Source organism: Eucyclogobius newberryi, unplaced genomic scaffold (assembly GCF_026437365.1).
Source record: "Eucyclogobius newberryi isolate DKJ021-1_F unplaced genomic scaffold, fEucNew1.0.hap1 SCAF_7, whole genome shotgun sequence".
Taxonomy (NCBI): Eukaryota; Metazoa; Chordata; class Actinopteri; order Gobiiformes; family Gobiidae; genus Eucyclogobius; species Eucyclogobius newberryi.
In genome coordinates this window covers 23,934,775-23,955,618 of record NW_027316389.1, presented here as the reverse complement: position 1 = coordinate 23,955,618, position 20,844 = coordinate 23,934,775, and the positions used below count along the sequence as shown (strand labels likewise).

The 20,844-nt window shown below is 39.7% G+C and overlaps 3 protein-coding genes across 5 annotated transcripts; 1 reads left to right on the top strand and 2 right to left on the bottom strand.

Moving 5' to 3' along the window:
* Positions 1–499: 499 nt before the first annotated feature.
* Positions 500–6,281, top strand: ric8a (RIC8 guanine nucleotide exchange factor A). The gene is made up of 13 exons (XM_072434999.1): positions 500–801; positions 1,949–1,996; positions 2,075–2,288; positions 2,352–2,452; positions 2,525–2,605; positions 2,724–3,011; positions 3,097–3,191; positions 3,876–4,026; positions 4,273–4,368; positions 4,452–4,596; positions 5,066–5,210; positions 5,507–5,626; positions 5,731–6,281. The coding sequence occupies exons 1-13, from the start codon at positions 718–720 to the stop codon at positions 5,867–5,869; spliced, it is 1,707 nt and encodes a 568-aa protein (XP_072291100.1). The 5' UTR covers positions 500–717; the 3' UTR covers positions 5,870–6,281.
* A 101-nt stretch (positions 6,282–6,382) lies between these two features.
* carmil2 (capping protein regulator and myosin 1 linker 2) lies at positions 6,383–14,475 on the bottom strand. 3 transcript variants are annotated; one of them, XM_072434996.1, is made up of 11 exons: positions 14,150–14,475; positions 13,063–13,166; positions 11,432–12,275; positions 11,150–11,275; positions 10,425–10,461; positions 10,217–10,282; positions 9,948–10,147; positions 9,659–9,788; positions 9,312–9,401; positions 8,969–9,082; positions 6,383–8,472 (listed from the first exon to the last, which is right to left on the bottom strand). In XM_072434996.1, exons 1-11 carry the CDS (start codon positions 14,249–14,251, stop codon positions 8,096–8,098), a joined length of 2,190 nt encoding a protein of 729 aa, XP_072291097.1. In that variant the 5' UTR covers positions 14,252–14,475; the 3' UTR covers positions 6,383–8,095. The 3 variants fall into 3 exon arrangements, with proteins under 3 accessions (XP_072291097.1, XP_072291098.1, XP_072291099.1); XM_072434997.1 differs by having other exon boundaries at positions 8,972–9,082; positions 14,150–14,474; XM_072434998.1 differs by having other exon boundaries at positions 11,150–11,254; positions 14,150–14,472.
* A 225-nt stretch (positions 14,476–14,700) lies between these two features.
* Positions 14,701–20,706, bottom strand: ctcf (CCCTC-binding factor (zinc finger protein)). The gene is made up of 14 exons (XM_072434397.1): positions 20,584–20,706; positions 20,406–20,470; positions 20,117–20,290; positions 19,602–19,811; positions 19,362–19,524; positions 19,117–19,287; positions 18,783–18,916; positions 18,591–18,711; positions 18,366–18,515; positions 18,110–18,270; positions 17,848–18,030; positions 17,569–17,698; positions 17,263–17,487; positions 14,701–16,185 (listed from the first exon to the last, which is right to left on the bottom strand). Exons 3-14 carry the CDS (start codon positions 20,168–20,170, stop codon positions 15,944–15,946), a joined length of 1,944 nt encoding a protein of 647 aa, XP_072290498.1. The 5' UTR covers positions 20,171–20,290; positions 20,406–20,470; positions 20,584–20,706; the 3' UTR covers positions 14,701–15,943.
* Between the last annotated feature and the right edge of the window lie 138 nt (positions 20,707–20,844).

Genomic DNA, 20,844 nt, shown 5'->3' with positions numbered 1-20,844 from the left:
TACACAGTTCTTTGAAACCAGCAAATTCATCTTCATGCTGTTTCAATCTGCATCTACAAAACGCCATAGCCACAATATGAGAATAGTTTATGTAGCCTACAGATAGTGATGAATGCTGTTATTATGTGGTAGTAAGTTATTAGTTGTTCTAAATTTGTTGTACATAACAAGACAATAAATAATAGCAGCAACAGCAGCATTTTCCCTTAGTAGCCTATATGTGTACAGCTTGCGATAAATGTATATAGACTTAAAATATTTTACCTTAATGTCATATGGCCCGGTCAAGCCTACTGCCAAGATTATACAAAATAGTGATCTTACTTGAGGTCTTGGTTACACATAAATTGCTCGTAAACTCGCCTTTAAATCTTTGCAAAGCCAAACTTGATTGATATTTCTGTAGAAGACGTATTCTTTAATTAGACTCCATTACAGCTTGAATACATTTACACACTGCATTATGTATTTCCAATGTTATTTCAACGATAGACATTCTTTTCCGAGTTTCCGATGTCCCTTGAACACAGCACTGGTTTTGCGTCTTCTTAATCCTTTGATAATCGCTCCTCGCCGGCTGCTGCTGAGGAGAGATCATGATGTCACAGGTAAACAAGCCCACAGAGGGGTTTTGCATCAAGTCAGCGTGCTAAACAAACTAGCTCTGTGAAGATACTGTCCGGGCGATAAGAAGGTGCGTACTATTTGCTGAACAAAATGGATCTGAAAAGCGTTATTGAACAGCTGGAGACAGGAGACCAAGATTGTGCTCTGACAGCTCTACAAAGCTACAACTCACAGGTAAGCATCCTCCACCAAGGCTATCACTGCATGGAACAGGCCATTAGCTGGTGTCCAAATGGAGAGGCAGAGATTGATAATGTTGTGGGGGAAATGTGAAATAAATTTGGCCCAGTCTAGACAGACACAATACAGTATATGTCTTAGATTATATTACTGTTTGGAATGTTTTACATCTTATTTATGGAAAAGGATAGGTGATTTAAATAGTAGCCTACAGTAAGGCCTACAGTATACTTATAACATGTTGTAAATCTGGCATCCTTCTAGAAAATACTTAAAAATACAGCATAGCAGCTCCAGAGTTGGTCTTTGGTCATTTACAGGTGTTGTGGAAAGTCTAAGTCTTAGGGGCAAAAGGATTAGATTCTGTGGTTCACAAATAGATGATCCTTTGGTTCAGTCAGATACTAGGCTACCGAAAGCTTGTAACACAATGTGTATGTTGTCGTAGCCTACATTAGAACATTAAATGTTATAATAACTTACTTATAGGGATGTAACACTAATTGTAATATTGTGATAACGTACAGTGAAAAGCTATTACCGTACATTATATAATATATCAAATTACGAGCTCCTTTTTTAATTGCATTGTTTTGTTGCAGCTAGAAAAAACTGTGAACAACATATACCATGATCCTTTGCTTCATTTAAGTGTAGACGGCAAGACTAAATGACTACTTTTAGCACTTTTGAAATATGTAGTTATTTGTACCAATGGCTTGTCAAGGCATTAAAAAGGGGGGGTGAAAGGCATAGTTACAAGTCTGTTAGGCTCTTCAAAATATTTAAAATAAAGTATTCTTATGCATATTGTGATAATATTGTTCTGAGAGATTTGGATATGGTTACATTCCTACCTATGACATAAATATCAGAGAAGCTAACATATACAGCAGTTTATGCTCTTTGCTTGCTGCTGACCTTTAAGTGTTCATAACTCTCGTGATGCTAAATCTGTTCCTCATACAGTTCACCATTTATCTAAACGCACACACCTACTTGCATCCCACCCCTGCATCAATGACCCAGCAGGGCTAGTACACTGTAGGTCTCACACCACCCTCTGCCTCTTCACAATAAAAATAGCCAAACATTATGGAAATAGCTTAGTTATATGTTTGTTTTTGTGTTTTACCCTTAGATGACCCATTGCTTTACGTTTGAAAAGGAAGATGGACAGGAAAGAGAGGTATGGTATTGAATACTGACCCCATTCCTATAATTAAAAGAAAGAAGAAAAAAATTACTAATTCAGTTATGTTTCCAGCATCTAGGTGAGTTGGTTCTGGGTTTTTTGAAAGGAAACTTGCAGTCGTCATGTCAGGTGGCTTGTCTGGAGACCATAAGAATCCTGTCGCGGGACAAGATGTGCCTTGGTCCTTTTATCACCTGCTCGGCCATGTCCACACTGGCCCGGTATGCAGGTATCGATGTGGGCTGTACCAGCACTGAAGACCAAAATGAGCAAGGAATAGAACAAGGTAACTGAATATATATAAGTAAACAAACCATTTGCAGGAAATCCTACCATGTAAACATTTTAGGTGAGGAATCCGGTCAGCTTTCTGGAAATCCTGACTTGGAGGTGATTGTGGAGGCATTGAAGACCATTTGTAACATTGTACTGTATAATGAGACAGCTCAGGTCAGAAAAACAATAATGGTGTAATTATTTAGTCTGCTTTTATATAGCAACATCTAACTATATTTATGTAAGGTGGTGGCTGCGGAGCTACACCTGATTAAAGGCGTGGCCGAGAGACTAAAACAGTGTCGTGATTCCACCTGGACATACGAGGTAACCTATAAGTTGTACAAGTTAACAATAGTTTGTGAAAGTTGTTATGTCTAGTCCTGATTCCAACATTCATTTAACTTACAGCGTCTATATTTGTATTCTTTCTTTTGTTTTCCAGGTACGCTTCTTTGACTTGCGACTAACCTTCCAGCTGACTGCTCTGAGAGTGGACATCCGCGCACAGCTGGCCAAAGAGCTACATGGAGTCAGCCTGCTCGGGAACCAACTGGACGCTACTCTGGATCTGTCCTGGCCCGATTCACTGGAGACCACCAGGAAGGGCTGTGAAGGTGTACTATGGGAGAACCTGCCACATCTCTCCCAGCAGCAGATCAAACTAGCTATGGAGATACTCAAAATCCTTTTCAATGTTACTTTTGACACAACAAGACGGAAGGTGGATGAGGTAATGATGTTAGACTGCTGTTTTATGAGTAGTTTCAAAATGTTCAGTGATAAAGCCATGTTATGAACGTGGTTTGTGTGTAAAGGAGGAAGCAGCGGAATATAGACATTTGGGAGCGATCCTGAGACACTGTCTGATGAGCCACACCGAAAGTGAGCAACTCACAGAGGAGTTCCACAGGTACCGTTGATTGAATCAGTTTCAGTTTATTTGCTATATGCAGTATTAATAAAACACATTGAAAAAAGGTGTGTGAAGCTCGAAGTGCATATTGTTCATTAATTTAAGCCAACATGAAAAAAAATAAGGTGGCTCAAACCAAATAAAAAAAAGTATTGTAAGCAAAAGACAAAACAATATTAATCATATGAATGTGTTAATTTTGAAAAGGATATAACAAATTTAAAGTGCCTGTTTTTTCGTCACCAGTGCCAGTGGGAAGAAACCCCTGTTGTGGTGGGATGTAGTGCATTTAATGGCACATGAAGTACAAATATGTTTCTGGCAGGACAATCAGACTTGTCGTCAATAATTTATAATGGCTGAGAAAAAAAATCTCAGTTTATAAATATCCTCCAGGACAGTTAGCTCTTCCCCTACTGTCCTGCTGGGCAAGCAAACCACTTTGTGTAAAGGTCTCTTTTCTTTGACTGTGGCATTTCCAAACCAAACCGCTGTTTTACATAATGATAAACTTAATAGTGGTAGTAACAGCAGCATTAGAGACAAAATACTTTCTTAGAACACACTACATAAAACATTTTAGTGGCAATGTTGTTACATTTGAAACGTAAAATACCCCTCTTATGACCAAGAGATTAAAAAGTAAATGTAATTATTTAACTGAGCCTCTACTTTTCCTAGTCACACCATCAACCTGCTGGGTAACCTGCCACTGTCCTGTCTGGATGTACTATTGATGCCAAAAGTACAGCCCAGTTCCATTGAGTACATGGGAGTCAATATGGATGCTGTCCACATGCTGTTGGCGTTTATGGAGACGAGGGTAGACCAGGTACGACTTATGTGCTTTTATTTTTGTTTTCTTGAAGAACGCTGTGAGGAAAATCAACTGAATCATTATAAGTAGATTTAGCTCACAATATGTACTTTTTCTTTAAAAAAAAAAAGTAAACTTACAGAAGATATTGTTGTACACATAGAGGGAAATTTTTGCATGATAACATTATTAAGCCAGTGTGAGTTTTGCATCTTCATTTGACTGGACTCTGTTGTGATCCTTTTCTCTGTTCTCTTTTAGGGACACCGGCTAAAAGAAACCCTTATTCCTTCTCTAAATTTATTAACCGAAAGTTCCCGCATCCACAGAGAAACCAGAAAGTTCCTACGCTCTAAGGTTAGAAGTAAGACCAAATTGAACAATGGATAATAAGGCATTAACTACTTGGCATAAACAGATTTGTGGTTTATGTGGGTCAGGTGCTGCCTCCACTGAGAGACGTGATGAACAAACCAGAAGTGGGCAACAGTCTGAGGAATAAACTGGTCCGACTCATGACTCACATTGACACCGACGTCAAAAATGCTTCAGCTGAGTTCCTTTTTGTGCTCTGCAAAGAAAGTGGTACGTGTTTGACAAGAATGCTACCTCTGAACATTATTCTCATATGTCAACACAATTCAAATGTACTATTAGAGGAAATGGTTCAGTTAGGTTCAGTTTTGACTGCTTCTCTCGCTCTAATGTTGCACCACTCCAGAGACTCAAGTACCTAAATGAATGTGAGGGATTGTGGTTCCTTATTGTCACTTTATAGTTCTCACCTGATGAAATATATTATTCTTCCAAAGCCATTGTTTAAGTCCCAATTTCCCTTTAACAAATAGCTGCTATTATAACACTTTTTTTAGATACAGACATAAATAAAAGTCAGACACAGGGCATATAATTGAAAAAAAAAAAAAAAGTACAACTTTCAACAATGCATTAGTTAGCCAAACCTGCATTGTGACAGTGTGGCGAAGCCAGTTTGCAGTAAAGTACCGCAATGACCTTTTCTGAAGTTATGCCACCATTTAATGTGTTCCTCCAGTCTCGAGGTTCATTAAGTACACTGGATATGGCAACGCAGCAGGACTATTGGCTGCCAGAGGACTGCTGAGGGGAGGCAGAGACTCTGGCATTTACTCTGAAGATGAAGACTCCGAGACAGAGGAGTACAAGGAGTTCAAGGCGCGGTAAATAATTTGCACTTCACAACAAAGACTCTTTCAGCTCCATGGTAACTATTATTGGGGTATACATTGGGGTGCATCATTAACACAGTTCTCTTCAAATGTTTCTCTCGTGGAGTCTCAGGGAAAACATAAAAGATTGTACAATTTTGGAGTAAACTATTGCTTCTTGCATGATGTTTGTGTGGACTGGGAAAGCACTTTTGGGAGTATTGCTACACCTGTTATGCTCAGTCAGTTCATAGACACATTTACACTAGGGAATATTTATTTACTTCACTTTTACATCCCCTTTGCAGTATAAACCCAATCACAGGAGTGGTGGAGGAAGACAGACCTGATCCAATGGAGGGAATGACAGAGGAGCAAAAGGAATATGAAGCGATGAAACTAGTCAAAATGTTTGACAAGCTGTCCAGGTTGGTGATAATGTGCATCTTTATAGTTTTTTTCCATAAGATGTGCTTGTAAAGAATATTTTTTGGGGAATTTGAAAAGGTTTATTTGATCATTTTGTTTGTAGGTCCAACATTCAGCCAATGCAGCTTGATATGGACGGGAATATGAAGGAATTAACCACAGAGGATTTGAACAGACTGACCAACAACCCTGTGTTACAAGCGGAAAGTGAAGACAATTCAGACCGTGAAGATGAGCCATAGAAAAACAATGACAAGTTAGAATATTGTTTTGTTGTTGCACTAATTCTTATCTATCACTCTGTGCTCTTTTTGTTTTAAAACACTAACATTTTACTCAAGGTAAAATTCAGATATTATCGTGATTAGATTGGTTGCTGTTCCTATCTACTCTACTGCATCCATACACTCAAAATCAAGATGGATGCAAATCAGGGAAAATGGTTTTTCAGGGTTGATCTTTGTTTGTTTGTCTTCTGCAGAATTTCAATAAGCTCTACTATTCTTTTACTATAAAGTGGAAGTTACATTTGTATGCAGACGGACAAAAGAAAGAAATATTTTAATGAATTAGCAAACTTGATCTCTTCTCTGTTATTGTAATCTCATAAATCTGTTACAATACTAGATAAATAAATAAATAATGCCTGTATGATATTCCTTTCAACTTACACCTACACAGCCATAATAACACATTGCTTATTTAGATATTTTCTCTTTCCTCAAAATGGTAAAAATATACAAACAAACCAACACTGGACTATGACAAGAGAATTTAATATTTGAAACATGTACAGTTATAGATTTTAACTCTGCTCATAACGTAGTGTCTGTCTGTACAGGTTTTGTGCGTGCAAGGCAAGGATAAACATGACAACAGTAGAAAAAAAACTCCTGCAAGATGACACGGAGGCTTCGGTCTCAACAACTGAGGTCTTACAAAACCTATACATTTCACACAACCACCCTGAGAGTTTCATAGACTGAAGACATATTCACACTTTATCCTCTCATATAATTTATGCCTCCCGGTAAAATAAATATTGTTCAGATTTGTTCTTATATTTGATTTTGAGTGCTACCGACTAAAGGTGCATTGATCTGAATGTGCTTTCAGAGAAACTTTGCAGAAACATGCAGACGGCTCAATGAAACCATAAATTCAAGTAAAACAGAATAAAATAACCAAGTCAAATGAGATGTTAAAAACAGTTTGCAAAATGTCTCTGCACTTACAGTATTCAAAATGTTTTCTAATAATTCCTCATCAGTCTGCTAAGGCAAACTTCCCCTTTCTCAGTTCTTACAGTTTGTGCTGAACCATCTGCTGCATTTCCACTCTGAAATTCACAACCTCAGTCTTGTCTCTTGGTCCTGACCAAGTCTTATTACTTTAATGTTATTGTGCAGCCACCTTTGTGTCTAATCCACTCATGGATATATAAAGAGGGTCGCACAATGAAGCGCACCTGGCATAAAACACAAGGCAAATGTACATGGGTCACTGCATGCTATTGGCGTGACCTTGGAATGAAGAAGCTGAAAAGTTTAGTATATACCAGATTTACAGTTTAGTATTTTGGCACATTTACTGTAGATACCAAAATGCAAATGAAGCAGAGGTAAGAGAAACCACTGTCCTGATTATTAGAAAAAAGAATGATCATTATTAAAAAATATTGAAATGAATTTAACCAGCCAGCAAATCCATAACTGAGGTTCAAATTACAGCTCTCAAAAATTGTAGGATCAAGTACGGTAGTTTTCACATTCTCAACATTGAAAAGAAGCATCTAAATAGGTTGATGCAAAGCACATATAAAATTAGTCTGGAGCTGCATGTATAAATGGAATATTATGGTGTATGAATACCAAAATAACATTTGATATTAAGAGGCTGGATAAAAATGTGGCACAAACTTTATCACTAAGTAATAAAGCCAAATCAAGTATTAAATAAGGCTATAGGGAAACACTGCTAGTTACTAACGGCACAGACGTAAAAAAAATGCACAGTATTAAAACAGAAATAATTCACGCAGAACTCACCAAGTGCATTCTTGTTCTAGTCCTTTTTGCAGTCAGTGATGCACACATACAGCATTATAAATGAGTTGTCATAAAACATAGCGGTATTGCAACTCTCTGATGTTGACCGACACATACAGCTCTTCAACAAGCGTGTGGAAGTCAGCTGATGACCTGACCATTGCCGGGCTTTTATATTTAAATAAGGAGTTTCTCACATTTTATATCACCTTTCTGACTATGCTTGTATTGAATCCTGAGACTTTCTGAAAGAACATCTATCCCTGTCCAACCTGCATGATTTTTGTGCCTTTTTAAGGACACTTTAGCAAGACACAGTGGCCAGGGAGGACTTATTGTAAGTTGGACCCTGTGACGCCTCCCTGTGGTCATGCATGGTACCACAGCCGCATCTTGAGTCATTCTTTTCTTATCTATTACTCAAAGACCAGAAGCTGAATTTGATGTATGCTGTTTTGAAACATCCTCAGCTTTTCTTTCTTTTCCTCCCGTGGGCATGCTGGGACTTTTCTTTGCATCAAATGGTGGAGATACAAGACCACCTTTAGATATTTCAGATGAAGTTAATATTGATAGTTTTTCTTGCGATTGTGGAGATTTTTGCAGTTTTTCAGCAGTCTTTGCTAGTGCAGGGCTCTTGTCTTCTGGTGGAGGGCTAATCGGTGTGTGTGGGAGTTTGGGTTTCTCTTTCTGGTTCTGAGATGTGGAGGACACACAACTTGAGTCTTCTCTTTCTTGGGAAGTGGGCTTAACTCCAACACCTGTTTGTTCTGTTTTACATTTCAGCTTTTCTGAATCTAAAGTGAAAGGGAAACAAATATCGGTTCATAATTATATATTAATGGCATAACAAACCAAGGAACCAACAAAATTATCAAAAGCCAGTAGCCCCTCAAAAGCCCCTCAACCTAAGAAATGTATAGGGTTGCATTAAAATAGGTTTCTGGCAAATAATATATTATTCAAATCACTGCACATTGGGAAGGGGATATTTACTCAGACAAACTCATAATTAAAAAAAAAAAAAAAAGGACAAAAAAGGCATCAAAGAACAACCACAGTTTCCTTTATCTGCAATGTTCTTTTTTTCCACCTTCTGTTTCCACCTACATTACACCAAGTGAGGTGGCGACACAGAAATGCAAAACTACACACTCAAATGTCATGGTTAAAAATGCAGTGCTGATACTTATATACTATCATACTGAAACTGCCTTTTTACAGTGCTTGAAAAGATGATGAAAAATAAAAATAACTTTAAAAAAACAAACATTCCAAATAAAAAATGTTTACCACCTTGGCGGCTTTGGGCTTCGTCCCCAGCGTTGCTGTCTTCAATGCAGGTGGGCAGTTCTCCTTTGTTGCCACATAAACGAATTGGCGACTTCTGAAGCACTACCTTGAGCTCTGGAAAAAAAACAGTTACTTAATAATCATTTTTGTGTGTCCAAAATGAGTACCGGAAAGTCCTAAGGAAAACAAAGACACTCATGGACAGACAAGAAGTTGTATTTCATGAATGTTTGTAAAGTTAGTAGAAAGGCAAACGTAATGTACAGACCAATACAGGTATTAAAATGTAGTATATGCAGCTTGTAGGTGTGACCTGGACCAGTCCATATCACATTAGTAATACCTTGTGTCATGGTCAGTGTATCCTCATGGACGGACACTGCTCTGCGTTGGGCAGGGGGCTTTAAATTTGGCCTTGGCTTAGGCAGACTTTCTGTAAGAAATATCACAAGGATAATTTAGGATAATTTAACCATAATTAAATTTTGTGTACATAGAAAGCCTATTTTTATTTTATATTTATTCTTGATTTTATATAAGTTGTTTTATCATTGTTCATTGTTTAAAGTTGCACTGAATCACAAAAGCAAGTTCCTATGTTTGTGAATTCTGTTTATTAGCAATGTCAATAAAAAAAAAATCTACACTGGTTTGAAAAGTAAGGGAAAAAAAAAGAAACATAAACCATACCATCAGTGATGGACTGTGCTTTTTCGGAGCGCTCCACTGCACTGGGAATCTTTCGCAGAGCTGGAGAGAAGTGCTCTGTCTTGGGGAGAGTGGCTGGAGGTGGCCTTCTGGTGCTCTCTTGGTTTTCACTCTAAAGAAAACATATTGTTTAAAATAGAAATGGATAGGACTATAATGAAGATGTATTCAAATTAAAGCTATAACTATCGGTTCACAAGAATAATACTCATCAAGCCAATCCATTGTCTTATGCATTAAACTGCTAAGTGAAAAGTCCCATCACTGATACCTGTGCTGGACTGTCCACAGCTTTGCCATCTTCAGAGAGGGATCTACTTTTGACTGTGTCCCCTGCAGCAGCGTGGACGGGCAGGATGGGCTTTGCACTCACAGGAGGTTTAAGCAGCGAGGGGCGCTCTGAGACAGGTGGTTTGGGATAGATCAAAGGCCTCACAGGTTCCGGGGCTTTTTTAGGATCTCTTCTCTCAGCTGCAAACATTTACCCACTTTTTAGACTGAAATCAAAACTACATCTTAAATCCACTCTTTTTTACATACCTGCTGAGGAGGACATAGTTCTTGGCTTAACATAAGAAGGGCTGTCAGGTTTGTCCAAAATTGCACCTGCAGAATAATCATATATGCAGTTATCTAATTAAAGTAAACACATCACTATTACTGCATAGTGGCAAGAAAATGTCCGAAATGTGAAATAAAATATAATCAATACCTCGAATATTGCATTTTTCAAAATGTACGATTTTACCTTCAGAGTTAGCCTTTCTTAGCTCATCTTCTTTATTCTATAAATAGAAACAAACTGTTATGGAAACAATTAGACACTATTTAATTTCTTAATGTAATGGCAAATAGGAAAGACACTCTTTCTGCTGTATGTCTTATTTTAGAAATAATGAACGCGCTGCTTTGTGGCAGAGACCTTTAGTTACAGCAGGTCTAATTCTGGGCCCCTCTTGTATATGACCTACATGATCCATTTTGATTAAATAAAATAAGGTAATTACAAGTTGCAAGTAAGCGACATAGATGATATGATGTTTGGGGCTAACTGACAATGCATTCAACAAATTCTGCCACACAATCCATTCAGAGTACTATATTCTCAAAACTCAGAGTACTGTATTCTGAATACTTAGAAAACTGTCACTTTAAGTTAAAATTCAACTGTAGTTTAAAAACAGCTTTATGTTCATTTCACTATTAGTTTACATTTATTTATTGCGGAAGAAGGAAACATTTCACGCGCTCTCACCGCAAGAGCTGTGTTTCAGTTTTTCTTACTAATATTGTGCAGTTTGAAGCCTGACTTGTGATCAAGTGTCAAAATGCATTCCTTTGATTAGAAAGTAACTATTCTGAATATCACCAAATGAAAGTGCACTGGAATACAGTTACTCAAAATTATTATTCTGAATACCCATTTTTTGTTCATTACTTCCCGACACTATCAGTGACCCATGTCACATGTACCTGGTTCATCTTAGTGTTTGGGGGAGGACTTCTTCCAACACTTAGTCTGTGTAGCATCACCTGCAGCCGCTGTTCAAAACTATTGGTGCTCTCTTGTGCATTTTTCTGCATAGACATATTTGAAAACTATTACAATGAAATTTTACATTCATAAAATAAGAAAAACATCTCATATAAAAATTAGATTGAATTAAGATTATTTTGGTTGACGGATGTTCTACAAACGCAGCTTCTGTCAGCCACATTACTTTATAAATAGCTGTGTATTTTGTGTCCACTGACCTTTTTGTGTGCTCTGTCCTTGTCCTCATCCCCTGTCAGCAGGATCAGACTCTGGCTCTTGCCCTCTCGCAGAGACCGCTTGGTTCTTAGTGCTCTCTCCACTGAGGTTTGTCCCATCTTAGTGTCCCCATGCTCAGAGCCCTCAGGCCTGACTTCAAAGGGGTGGTCAGGCTGACTGACTGTTGCGTCTGTGTTGTCCGTGTGTGTGGAAGTAGAGGGGGCGTGAGTCGTGGGGTGGGTAGGGGCGCTCTCATTGGATGGTGTAATGGTCAATGTCTTGACAGGCATCAGCACATCCATCCCTTCGCCTGCAAGACGCATCCCCACGGCAGCACTTCCTTCTGTGATGGCGGCATCATTACAAACATTAACATCCTCCACTGATTTGGCCCCTCTCTCCTTGTCCCGTTCTCTCTCCCTGTCCTTGGCCTCACGCAGGGGGCGAATCAGGTCAGCAATGGAGGTCCTTTTGACCTTCACTGACTCCCCACCTCCCTCCCCCCCGGCAGCTTTGGCAGCCCTGCCAGCCCGGGCCCTCTTGAAGGCAAAAAAGTCACCAAACTTTTTCTTAATATTTTTGGGGGCAGTGGATGTGTTGGTAGTGTTAGTGTTGGACAGGGGGAGAGAAGAGGGTGGGCTGGAGAGTGTGGGGGGTGTGTCTTCATCATCAGTAGGCGTGACAGACTGGGTGTTAGCGGGCGGGGCAGGGGCAGAGGACACAGTGGTGCTCTCAGGGCAGGAGGGGACAGTGTCTGAGGAGGGGGAAAGGGGTAATGGGGCTATGGAGGTGCTGGACTCTGAGGGAGTGGCTTGGGCAGAGTTTGACTCCTCCCACCGGCCTTTTCTGCAGCAGGGAGACAGCAGAAAGAGCAACAAAAACAAGAGACACTCAGTACCACGACTACTGCTACGTCAAACACACATGCTTAGTCTAAATCAAGTTCATGCAAACAACACACAGAGACTTATGTTTGTATAAAGGGTAAATCAGCTGATGGTAATTGATGATCTGACATAATGGATAACTGGATGTGAAACCTCTGTGTGCTTGTGAATGGAAGGTGTTGTGTCTAAAAACTGGTCTGGACTTAGAAATTACAGTTTTCAAACCGTTAATGCAGGTCTGACGGGACAGAACTAAAGAACATAATGAAAAAGTGTGACATTAATGATACAGTTCTACAGCTACATTCAATATGATCATTTCAGAAAAGTGAACTCATGATTCATGAACAGGTGACAGTAAGGAAAAAACTGAAAGTCCAGAGCAGCGCGTAGACACACTATGATTACATGCACAATAGTGTCAACTTACTTAATTTTGATGGTGTAACAACACATTATCAACTAACATGGATATATGCATATAAGTTATCTGCTAAAAATATTCAGATGAATAGAGAAATGCTTGTGTGGAATAAAAAGAAACAATGTAACATGTTTTAAAAGACAACTCAATACAATCACTTGCACTGATTGTACTACACTGCTCTAATATATATAACACAGTCAAAAACCTGTAAGACTGAGCACCAGAATAACATGCTAATTAATGTTACATTTAAATTGAACACACTTCACATTTATCTTGCATTACAATTGCATAGGCCTCTAGTTTGAGTGTTACTCACAGTGCATAGTCAGGAATGATTTTCTTGGTAAAGAACTCCTCAACTCCCTCGTCCACTCTGCCCATGCCCTCGGTGGCCTCATTCTCAGCCTCTGCCTTTAGCTCCTGCAACAGAAATAACATGTTTAATTACAGAATGCCAACTCAGCAATGTAATCATGCCTAGTTTCATTTGTTTGTTAAGAACTTAAGTCAATACTGCTGATGCTTTGTAGCTACAAGCTACGGTAATTAGGCAAACAGAGGGAAATTCATAACAAAGTGATGATGGGGCTACTTTTAAACAGTTTAGTATGCTGTAGATAAGTCTGATGTTTTAAAGTCAGATCTCATGCTCCCTTTTATAGCATTCAACAGTTTGAATTTGCATGACAATTGTGACAAGCCTACATTATGTGTAGCCTAATAAAAAGGAGGTCCAAAGTACAATCAGGTGCATGGTCTATTTTGCTACACTGTGTATCAGCTTATTGTGTTAATAAATGAATTATTCCCCTGATGGGTTCAATTAGAAAACCCGGATCTAAGGTTAACACTAACTCTAATTTATGAATACAGTAGGTCCATGAAAGAAGTTAGACAATGACAAACCCCAGGTCCATTTAAGACAATTTTCATTTTCATATAACTGTATATCCCTATGGCTAAAACATAAATAATTGAGTTAATGAAAGTATTCCCAACAGAGAGAATAAAGGTGGGGGTTGCTGAGTTCTGGGAACAACCTGGGAACACCCCTCCCAAAATGAACATAAAGCGTCTAGCCCGCACAAACTGTAGCTTAACAATGACAGAACACACAGCCTGTATGTGGTAAATAAAAAGATGGCCCCCTGCACTACATGGATTCATACCATATCTCTCCACCATCACAGCATCACCTCCCATCTCTCACCCATTTCTCTCACCCATCTCCATCGTGTACATTTGAGTCCGACCATCCTGCTTTAGCGTCTCCTGCAGATTGTGGTTAGCCATACTGTCCTGCACTGGATCCCTTTGTGATTGCACACGCTCTACTTCCTGATTTTCACACATTTGAACGCGGGAGTGTCGACTGGCGTGTGTTTGTGGGTTAGCTCTGTTACCTGGGGCCTGGAAGAGGGGGGCTGTGTGCGTGTGCGCCGTGGCCGGGGTCTGAAGGCGGTGTAGTGCCTCAGCGTCTGTCCCTGTGTGGGTAGAGGCTCCATGGGAGATGCGGAGGATCCAGAGCTGGCGGAGGGGGCAGAGGCCTGTCCAGCCACGCGGGAAACGGAGCCTCTCTATCGGGTAAACCTCGGCGACACAGCCTCCTCCCCAGCAGCAGCAGCAGCAGCTAGTCCGGGGATGGAGCATTGGGGGTTATCCTCTCTGCAGCATCCACAGGCACCACCCCCATCCCTCCACTGCCTCCAGGGGATGCAGGGGGAGGGACCAGTGGCCTTGACTGACAGTGGGGTTGCTATTGACAACAGGAAGCCACACCCTCACCCGGTGCTTCCGTTGCTTCCCTTTGGACATTTAAAATTACTTTACGCATGAACTGAACTGATAATTAGGTGACTGAGAAAGAGAACGGCCCTGCTGTAATAAAGTAGTTCTGCGAAAAAGGAACACATTGATTCATGAAAGGCTTGTTGGAAAAAAAGAAACAGTGCTCTGATGTATAAGTCTGCTTTATCTTTAGCAACATTTAACAAGACAATGAACCCTTAGACCAGATATACGAACGTGTGGCAAAGAAAGCACAATCAGAAATGCCACGGACAAAAAAACAAAGCAATTACAGATTGGGAAGTACCAATACAGCCCGTAAATCAACATATTGAAAATGAACAAATTAAAAAATAAGAAAACATCATGTACACATTATTGGTTTAATTAGGTGGAATGTTCAAATCATTACTTTTGTAACTATGATCTATGTATGAAGCTGTGCCCAAAATATTTTGGGAAAAACAATTTGAATCTAACATGCACACACTATCACCTTCTGAAATTCCAATGAACAGACTAAAACAAAGTTTTCATTAAAAAACTAAATTGAATGATTGTGAACAAAGCTTTGGTTGATGGGTTCAATATGAAAGTATACATTTGAGATGGTCTTGAATGTTTTTGGAACTGTTCACATAATTGACCTGGGCAGACTTGTTCCATGTGCAAAATATTCTTCAGATAATGAAAGGAAAGAAGTAGAGCCCAATATCTGAATCATGTCACAGCCCAGTGTCGCAACATCCACAGAGAGATTTGGGTAATCTGCTCAAATGATGTGATGCAATTATTTTAAGCCTTTTCTTTAGACTTTGGGTACAAATATAGTAAGGCCAGTGAGTCCCAAACCACTGCTTTTACTCCCCATTTTTTATTTTGGCAAATAATTAAAACTGAAGATTTATGATTTCCACCATGGACTGATGAAATATTAAATTTTTAAGATAAACCATTGGAAATTTAGTAGCTTTCATAATCGGCTGGAACTACAGTTTTGGTAAGAGAAATTCATTGTGGAATAAAGGAAAAATAAACATTATATGCAGCCTTGTACAAAAATAAGCTTTTTTGACTCTCATTTATAAGACACTTGAAGGCCATTTTTAAAACTACGGTACAAATGCGATGCAGGGATATTTTGACATTTGCTTTGTTCATGCACCTTCTGGTTTAACATCCTTTTAAAGCCAATTTTAGCAACATTATTAGCATTTTTTCTTGTCAATTGTCAAAAAAACTGATAAAAAAAAAGAACTATAACGTGGCAATAATACATCTTTCTCTACTTCTGCATACATATATATACTTGGGATAAAAACTGGGCCTGAAAAGGAGGAAAAAAGCAACAAATTGTGTATGACATGTCAGCAAGCATAAACGTCAGTCTTTTTTCTGCATTGATGTCTTCACCGGTCCATCATGCTCAGGATCATCTCTGGAGTCAAGTCTCCGTTGGCAGCAGTCGTGGCTTCGTTCAAACTCAGCTCCACAGTCTCTGAAGCGTCGGTGTCCAGCCCCACGGCCTCCACCATGAGAGCCACACCCTGTTCGTCAGGAGTCACCTCTGAACCGTCTCCCTCCTCCTTCTTCACTATGATGTTCTCAACAGCCCCGGTGCTCTCATCCTCCACCTGGATAATGGCTGCCGCTGTAACAGACAAGAGGGATTCATGTGATTAATTGACAGACTGTTACAATGCAAGTAAATTAGACACCGGATCACGGAGGTTTCAGCTCTGGTGTAGTTACCGACAAATGTGGATATAGGTGTGGTATAAAGTATTATTGTTGCAGGGCTCAGCCATACACACACTAAAGGAAAAAAATGTGTTTCTGAACAGACTAGGTAAAACCCAAAAGTTTACATTTATATGAGTGCAACTAACATTCCTATTTCAGGCTGAGCAAAATAATATGTCTGTTTGCCGTAACCCGACCGACCCGGTATAAAAAGTGTCAAAATTACGCTGAATTATTTTATTTTACGAATATTTCGCCGACTCATCGACCAAACTTTCCAAAAGCACTATGTCGAATAATTTTATTGTGCTGGTGAATTTATTTTTCATCTCAAGGGACAAATAACGCATTGTACACTGTATATGCACTTGCATTGTCGGTCCTCCGTATTCTTCAATATGAACCAGTCAAGTTGGAAGCCACATTGCCTTTGTTAGTTTGCCTCTGTCAGCGCCACTGAACTGGCCACCGCTCATGCCGTTCTGCGTCATGGTGTGGCTTTAAGTTAAATTTGACCTGCGCTTTGCATTCTGGGACATAAACATGCCCAGCAGCATTATCACAACAAACATGGCGGTGCCCCGTGTCCCCCCGCTACCAAAATAAAGAATAGCGGCGTACAAAAGGATTGAAATATCTTAAAATCGGGAGATTTAGTCTCCTGATCGGGTTGATTGAGACGTTTTCCGCCATTGATTGTTGAAGCCTGACCCCTGGCGGTCACTCCGAGTCAAAAAATGGCGACGATTTGGATCTTTTTTTGCCTCCAAAGTAAAAAAAAATAAGGATTTACCTACCGACTTACTTGAAAAATGTTGGGTTGGGTTACAGCAAACATACAATTTATTTGGGGTAGCCTCATGAGAGATGCATTTTTCTTCTAGACTCATCTTATTATAACCCTACAATCCACAGTAGGCCTCTTGTAAATGTGGCATGTTCCAGTTACTGTTCAGTGTTACAGCAGTATCAGAGGAGCTTTTACCCTTGGCAGGTAAAACGTGTGTTGGAGTCTTGGGAGGATTCTTTGGGGGCCTTCCCCGTTTCCTTTTCACTGGTGGTTCCTCCGGAGCCGGCACTGGGACAATGGCTGGGGCCTGATCCAGGTCTAATCCCTCAGCCTCGTATTCTTCCTGAAGCAGAGTGGACTCCTCATCAGGGAGCTCATCTTCATCCTCCTCTTCATCATCCAGCTCCACTTGGTCGTCATCTTAAGTGAAACAAACTTTTGTGTCAAAACACAGCTCACAGAATAAAATGTCCACAATTGAAAATAGAAGACTTGACTTACCACTGTCATCATCTTTCCTGCTCCTCATCTTTCTCTTCCTGCCTCTCCTTCCTTTCCTTGGGGTAGCAACTCCATTTTCACCCTCCTCTGGGTCACCATTGCAGTTCTCAGCATGACGAGACATGGTATTCTGTAAAAGCACAAGTACTGAATTTTTTAACTAAATACAACAATGGTTAAAAAATAATCATAATTTTTGTAAAACTTAAAAAGAGTTCAAGACACCAAACATAGCCATCAGAGGTTTCTCTATGTCAGAACTTGAAAAAATATGATTACCCTGCGAGTAAATGTCTTGCTGCACTTGGGGCACACAAAGGCAGTGGGGATGAAGTTGGGGTCATGGTAGCGTTTGAAGTGCATGTCTAAAAGCTGTTTCTGCCTGAAGGTTTTTTCACACTGGCTGCAGGCAAAGGGCTTTTCTCCTGTATGGGTGCGACGATGCATCACCATATGACGTTCCTGAAAACACAAATACAATCGTTTAAATACATGCAAACCACACCATTTCTGCGACTTAAACTTCAACAGTAGCTTTTACCTGGCGACAGCAGTAGTCACACATGTCACATTTAAACCTCTTCTCGTTTTTGTGGGACTTTTGATGCTGAATCAGGGCATAGCGCTCATGGAACACAGCATCGCAGTAACGGCATTTTTTACCTGTTTCAATGAAGGAATGCTGCTTACGAAGATGGACACCTGGGTGCATAAAATGTGATAAAAATATAAGGTAAAACACAATGCAAGGAATGGACAGCTGTTATAGTAATTATTGAGGGCAAACCGCTACATACCCAGGTCGCTTTTCCGGGCAATAACAGTGTCACAGTGGGGACAATGAAACTTGGCCACATTCTCTGTATGTTTCTGCAGAATGTGCATCTTCATAGTTCCACTTTGGGTAAAGCGAGCATGGCAGATGTAGCACTCATACGGTTTCTCACCTGAAAAAAGAGATGTTCATATTATTCAAGTGTCATAACTATGAGCTGATGTACAATAAAAAATATATATTTTACCAGAGTGTGTTCTCATGTGTCTCTTCAGTTTATATGTATCTCTGCTGGCATAGCTGCAAAGGCTGCACTGGAATGGACGCTCACCCGTGTGGGAGCGAATGTGGCGTTTCAGCTTACTCACCTGTGTAGCCATACCCATAACATTACCATATATACAAAAATTGATGTAGCTTAATGAAGTTTTGATCCTACCTCCACACTTGCATAGTCGCACATGGAGCATTTGAAGGGCTTTTCGTGGGTGTGTTTATAGCGGCGATGACGAACCAACTCTCCACTGGTCACAAAAGCCATATCGCAGTCTGTGCACTTATGTGGTCGAGTTCCTACACAGACACAGGGGAACAGAGTTTTTACAATTTTATTACAGTAGACCGATTAAAGGCTTTTTGACACTATTGTTTACTGTAACTGGTTCCTGCTTTGTGGAACATCTCGGTAAGTGTGAGGTAAGGTATTTTTCAACAGTTTAAAAGGTGCCACAAAGTAACTTTTCTAGCGAAGGGTTTCCCATCTGTATACTGACCAGTATGTGTGTTGAGATGGTTTCTCAGGAGAGTGACTGTACGAAAGGCTCTTCCACACAGGTGGCACTTGTGAGGCCTCTCGTCAGTGTGGCTCTTCATGTGCCGGTCCAAGTTAGAGCGACGTGGACAAGTGTAACTGCACAACTCGCACTGAAATGTCTTTTTCACTCCTACAAAAAAAAAAAACTGAGATATAATTTCTCGCTACCTACGATCTGATGATACGGCTATCCAAACAACTTACCTTTCTTCTTGATTTTAGTAGGTTTGGGTGGCTTCATATTACCTACTACTTTCTCAGCATTCACCTCTGACAGAAGCCCTTCCTGCTGCTCTTCTTCAAAGTCGTACACACTGACATCCATGTCTTTGTCTCCTTCTGCATATCGCAATCGGCTTTTCTTACCCTTTCAGAAATTGCAAAGCATTAGGCTAAATAACATATAACTCAAACATCTCATATAGTAGCTTTACACCATTGTACCTTTTTGAATTTCCTGATACTTCCAATGGAGGGCTGGTAATCTGGATCCTTAGCCCAGGCTTGGTCTTCAGCTGAAGGCTCAACTGGTGCACCCATCATTTCTTCAAACCGATTATCTTCACCATCATCATCATCATCTGGCTGACAATCAACTTCCTCCTCCTCTTGGTCCACTGTCTCCACTTCACCATTTGCACCAACCTTAACCACCTGTTTCAGTACACATGCAATGATAAAAGGTGCACTGATATTATTAAAAAGGCAAACAAATAAACAAACAAAATTATATATATATTATATAAAATAATAATAATAATATATATATATATATATATATATATATATATATTTTAATAATAATAATAATAATAATAATAATAATAATAATAATAATAATAATATATATATATATATATATATATAAAAAACAATATGTGCAAATTAACTGCTTTCAGAACACAAACATCCAAAATGGAAATGTCTTAGTGCCAATATAAACATTGTAAACTGCATACCTGAAAGCCTTCAGGCAGAGGCAAAGTGTGGCAAATGACTGGGTCCTTTTGCATGGCAGAGGCATCTACAAGGGTTCCCTGCTGCAGTGCCTCCACTGTAGAGGCCGACACTGGCACTTGTACCAGCTGGAGCTCTCCAAGGCCTAAGGCAGCTTGTTCCTCCACATTCACAACCTGAAATAATGCAAATAAAAAAACACTAAGTTGTAGGGTGACCCATCTGAAAGAACCATTTCACCAGACTTTCAAGTTTATGTTGCAATCTGTCTTTTACAAATGCTTTGTTTACCTGCAGTGTAATGATCTGAGTTTGGTCCACAGTTGTAACCGTTGCTTGATGAGCACCAGTAGCACCTTCCATTACCTGAAGGAAAACAAAATCTGAATAGACAAACAGCAATCCTATGAATGTAAAAATGTCAGTAATTGCATCAATTTCTTTCTCTCAGATTACGTGTCTTGTCAACGCAATAATCAACAAACCTCAGTCTTCATCTGCAGCAGTGTTGGATCTAAAGAGTCCATAACCATCATTTGAACACTTCCTCCACCATCAACACTAACTGTTGTGGTTTCAACCATTTCTTGCCCTGAATAAAATAAAAAAAAATTCAAATTTTAGGTTCATGGTTAACTGCTTTATACATGTAAAAAAAAGGGGTATATTTGAACCTTGGGCCAGAACAACTCCAGCCTGGCCGTCAACAACTACCCCTCCGGCTTCTGCT

Bases quoted from the DNA above. Each gene is read 5' to 3' on its own strand.
- ric8a (XM_072434999.1), top strand. From the start codon at position 718: ATGGATCTGAAAAGCGTTATTGAACAGCTGGAGACAGGAGACCAAGAT. The intron at 2,289-2,351 runs GTAACTGAATAT...TAAACATTTTAG, and splicing joins TGAGCAAGGAATAGAACAAG to GTGAGGAATCCGGTCAGCTT. The intron at 4,369-4,451 runs GTTAGAAGTAAG...TATGTGGGTCAG, and splicing joins GAAAGTTCCTACGCTCTAAG to GTGCTGCCTCCACTGAGAGA.
- carmil2 (XM_072434996.1), bottom strand. From the start codon at position 14,251: ATGGAGCCTCTACCCACACAGGGACAGACGCTGAGGCACTACACCGCC. The intron at 13,167-14,149 runs GTAACAGAGCTA...TTTCTGTTGCAG, and splicing joins CCCCCTCTTCCAGGCCCCAG to GAGCTAAAGGCAGAGGCTGA. The intron at 9,083-9,311 runs GTATTACTAATG...TTTTTTTTCCAG, and splicing joins TACACTGACCATGACACAAG to AGCTCAAGGTAGTGCTTCAG.
- ctcf (XM_072434397.1), bottom strand. From the start codon at position 20,170: ATGCAAAAGGACCCAGTCATTTGCCACACTTTGCCTCTGCCTGAAGGC. The intron at 19,525-19,601 runs GTACAATGGTGT...AATTTCTGAAAG, and splicing joins GTATCAGGAAATTCAAAAAG to GGTAAGAAAAGCCGATTGCG. The intron at 17,699-17,847 runs GTAATCATATTT...GTGCTTTTACAG, and splicing joins GCAAGACATTTACTCGCAGG to AATACCATGTCTCGTCATGC.